The sequence below is a fragment of the Papio anubis genome, chromosome 4 (genome assembly GCF_008728515.1).
Source record: "Papio anubis isolate 15944 chromosome 4, Panubis1.0, whole genome shotgun sequence".
NCBI lineage: Eukaryota > Metazoa > Chordata > Mammalia > Primates > Cercopithecidae > Papio > Papio anubis.
The window spans coordinates 113,710,273-113,713,910 of NC_044979.1; the positions used below are offsets into that span (position 1 = coordinate 113,710,273).

General features: G+C 50.7%; 1 protein-coding gene across 2 annotated transcripts; it reads right to left on the reverse strand.

The window, feature by feature from the left end:
* Positions 1–323: 323 nt before the first annotated feature.
* MRPS24 (mitochondrial ribosomal protein S24) lies at positions 324–3,638 on the reverse strand. 2 transcript variants are annotated; one of them, XM_021935836.1, is made up of 4 exons: positions 3,261–3,638; positions 3,046–3,114; positions 2,721–2,832; positions 324–748 (listed from the first exon to the last, which is right to left on the reverse strand). In XM_021935836.1, the coding sequence occupies exons 1-4, from the start codon at positions 3,444–3,446 to the stop codon at positions 465–467; spliced, it is 651 nt and encodes a 216-aa protein (XP_021791528.1). In that variant the 5' UTR covers positions 3,447–3,638; the 3' UTR covers positions 324–464. The 2 variants fall into 2 exon arrangements, with proteins under 2 accessions (XP_021791528.1, XP_003896114.1); XM_003896065.4 differs by having other exon boundaries at positions 3,194–3,299.

Below are 3,638 nucleotides of genomic sequence, written 5' to 3' on the forward strand. Positions count from 1 at the left end.
GTTAGCCAGGATGGTCTCGATCTCCTGACCTCGTGATCCGTCCACTTCAGCCTCCCAAAATGCTGGGATTACAGGTGTGAGCCACCATGCCCGGCCTGTTTTGATTCTTAAAAAGGAACACTGAATGGGTCTTACCATCTTGAGAGAAAACAAAGAACTTCAGGTAAAGTGCTTGACAGAGTGATTGGCACAGGTACTCACCAAACTGTAGCTATGAATTAAACTTCAAACAACTGGCATCAGCCTTCCTGCAAAACCTGGAGCATCATCAAAGAAACGCTACTCTAGTTCCCTCATCCAACAGTAAAAACAGAGAGGCGAGACAAGATAGAGGGTCTTTATTCAACAGCAGCTGACAGACCACGCCTCAGTCCTCTGAGGGGATGCATTTCCCCCGCATACCACTCCTTTCCCACGTTTCTATTCTCTGCAGGCTACAGCTTGATGGAATAAAGGGGATTGTTCTAGAGGTACTTATACACAACCTTTGAGGGCACAGTTTGGAGGTGGAGTCGCACAGGACATTTGTAAAAGTAGGACAGCAAAGTTTCACTGTAGCCCACAAGGAAGTAGTACTTGTGTGGAGGCAAGTTCCTCAGGACCAGGGCACAGATCTCCAACTGGTTACCCCGGCGCTTTAAAACCAGCTGGTCAGCCAGGCAGCCTGGGAAGGTACCCCACATGAACTTGCGAAGGAAAACATCCTCCACCGTTCGCTCTGCGGCATGGTCCTCTCCATCCAGGTTACCTGAAGAGGGAAGGGCATCACAGAAGAGTCAGCCTCATCGCCCCAGGGTCCTGCCATAACTCCAGAGTCAACGTCTAAAAGCGCTGAGCACAATCCCACCCTTCACCCCAAGCCTCTTCTCTTTTCTTCTGCTAATGGAATAAGAAAAATAACACTTTAAAGTTCAAAGTATGTTTTATGTCATTAATTCCCAAGCCAATTCAGTTTAGTAGGTATTATCATTATCCTTAGTTTACAAAAAGGAAGATGGAGGCCTGAGTCAGGGTGCAAAACTCAGATGATGCCACCACATCTAGCCCCTTTCCTGCTTTCTTGGCTGCCTTATAAAAACACTGGTCATCCCATGGACCAGAAAGATGAGGTCACCAGCTATTTTTGAGATTAGGGACATGAGTCCTCTCATGAGCTAGGCCCAGGGCTTCCACCAGTGGGTTCTCAGTGTGAACCCTGGATCCCCTGCAGCCCTTACAATGTCCATTAAGAGTCTGCACACCTACATCCAAACGTCAGATCAGTGCCTAAAAGAGTGGGGGATATGCATCTGTTTTTTTGTTTGGTTTTTTTTTTTGAGATGGAGTCTCACTCTGTCGCCCAGGCTGGAGTGCAGTGGCGTGATCTCGGCTCACTGCAACCTCCGCCTCTTGGGTTCAAACAATTCTCCGCCTCAGCCTCCTGAATAGTTGGGATTGCAGGTGCCTGCCACCACGCCTAAGTTTTTTGTATTTTTAGTAGAGATGGGGTTTCACCATCTTGGCCAGGTTGGTACTGAACTCCTGACCTCGTGATCCACCCGCCTTGGCTTCCCAAAGTGCTGGGATTACAGGTGTGAGCCAGCGCGCCAGGCAAGCATCTGTATTTTAAGTAAGTTCCCTAGATGCATCTCAAACATCCAAGAACCCCTGTACTAAACAAAACACAGTTGGTTATCAATTGTTCACAGTAGTTATATTCTATAAAGTCACCGCCAACACTGAGTTAGTGAATACTGAACCACTGCTCCTAGAGGAAATACAGGGTTAGATTCCTTCCAGCCTCTGGGCACCATATTTTTGTGAACAAATCAATACATAACCTAGTTTCCTTTGTGTTTCTGTTTAAAGACACCTTGTTTAATATATACGGTAAATTCATTAACATTGAATTCAGGGCCAAGAGCAACTGTGACTGAAGAAAGAGGTATGTCCTCCCTAAGGCACTTCACAGCCTTCTCCCCCTTAGAACACTAGACAGCACTTCAGCATTGCAGGGCCATTTTAAACAGCAAAATCACTAACAAAAAGCACAAAAATGCAAATTTAAAAAAAAAAGATTCTAGACCATAAAAAGGACACCTTTTACAGTATGAGAGCTGAAACGAGGCAGAGCCTTGTTGTCGTCGACCTCAGCTGGGGACATGCACCTGGGGTGGCAGCTCTACCCACATCTCAGAGTGACCTTGAGAGTGCCCGGAGTGTTGATTTGGGGCTTACAAATAAATCTGAGTCAGTAGAAGAATCTGAAAATATGAAATTCACGAATAATTAGGGTTGTCTGTATATATTTACAGAGAAAAAATTGTGCTTCAGTGGAAAACTGCATTCCTTAGAGCACACTCTTGAGGGTTATCAGATTCTGTAAGGGTTTCACTCTTTTCCTTGACTCTGAGCTATTCTGCAGCTCTGTAAATTACAGATAACTGATAGGAATGCAAAATAATTCTTGTCTGTAGACATGCAAATAATTTCTGTTCAGTGGAGGATCAACTGAGTCCCTGCCCGCCATGGAAAAAGTCAGTTTTGCATCCATCTTCAAATTTGTTTCAACATTCTGATCTATATATGTCTCTGTTTTTTTATGTCTCCCTTGAGTTGGTTTCATAGATTTCTGACCCTGGCATTATTTCCTGAGTTAAAGGAAACCTGTGACACGTGTTCATTTTGTTTACATGACAGTAGGACTGAGTGCTCCTTTTGGAGGCCTGGGGTCCGCTCACCTGTGTGCAGCGACAGCCAGCCCTTACGGTGGGCGATGTAGTGCGGCGCGTGTGCCTCCTCGTAGGTCACCGGCTTGTCCCCCTTGCCTACGCGTACTCGGGCCGCCCGATTCTAGGAGCAAAAGGGGCCGTGACTCCACGAGACCCCCAATCCAGACCCTACCTCGCGCCAAGTCCCTCCAGTCAGCTGGCACTGCTCCCCGACCCCAACCCCCTGATCCCTAAGCCCGGACCCGGACCCCGGCGACACGCCTCCTTCAGCCCGCGCGGCGGCCCCGGACCCCGGACCCCCAGGGCCCCAGGCACCAGCCCCGGTTGTGCTCACCTTGGCGCAGACCGCGGAGGTGTGCAGGGCGCGCCAAGCGCAAGGCAGCTCTCGGCTCCAGGACAGCACCTGTGGAGGGAGGGCGCGTGAGGCGGAAACTAGGAACCCCACATCCGACTCGCCGGGACCTGCCGAATCACCCACTCACCCGTGGCCCCAGCAACCCGTTGCACACGGAAGCCGCCATCTTGGGCCGAGCTGAGCGCGGGACGTACCACAGCGCGCTGAGGGGTGGGGATAGCCGTGGAAGAGACCAAGTCGGAGCTTGTACTCTGGCGGGGCGGAGCAGGGCCTCTGCGGGGCGGAGCAGGGCCTCTGCGGGGTGGGGCCGCGTGTGCTGGGTAGCTGTCACTCCCGCCTTCCCCGCAGCCCTGTGAATGCTCAGCCTTGTGAATGCTCATTCCGCCGCTGTTCGCTCTGCCGCGGTTGCTGCTTACATCGGGTTTCAGATCCGGAAATTTGAGAATGAGAAACGTGAGATTTCCTCTTCAACAACCTCACGCTAGTACGGGTGATGGGTGTGCGGCCCACCGGGCCCCGCCCTACCCAACTGCACCCTCGGGGCCCGAAGAGGAGCCAAGCGTTTACCCAGG

What these genes read in the sequence shown, in the direction of transcription:
- MRPS24 (XM_021935836.1), bottom strand. Translation starts at nt 3,446, where the DNA reads ATGAGCATTCACAAGGCTGAGCATTCACAGGGCTGCGGGGAAGGCGGG. An exon ending in CCACCCCTCAGCGCGCTGTG is followed by an intron (nt 3,115 to 3,260) that starts GTACGTCCCGCG and finishes CTCCCTCCACAG; the next exon opens with GTGCTGTCCTGGAGCCGAGA. An exon ending in CTGGCTGTCGCTGCACACAG is followed by an intron (nt 749 to 2,720) that starts GTGAGCGGACCC and finishes TTCCCTCTTCAG; the next exon opens with GTAACCTGGATGGAGAGGAC.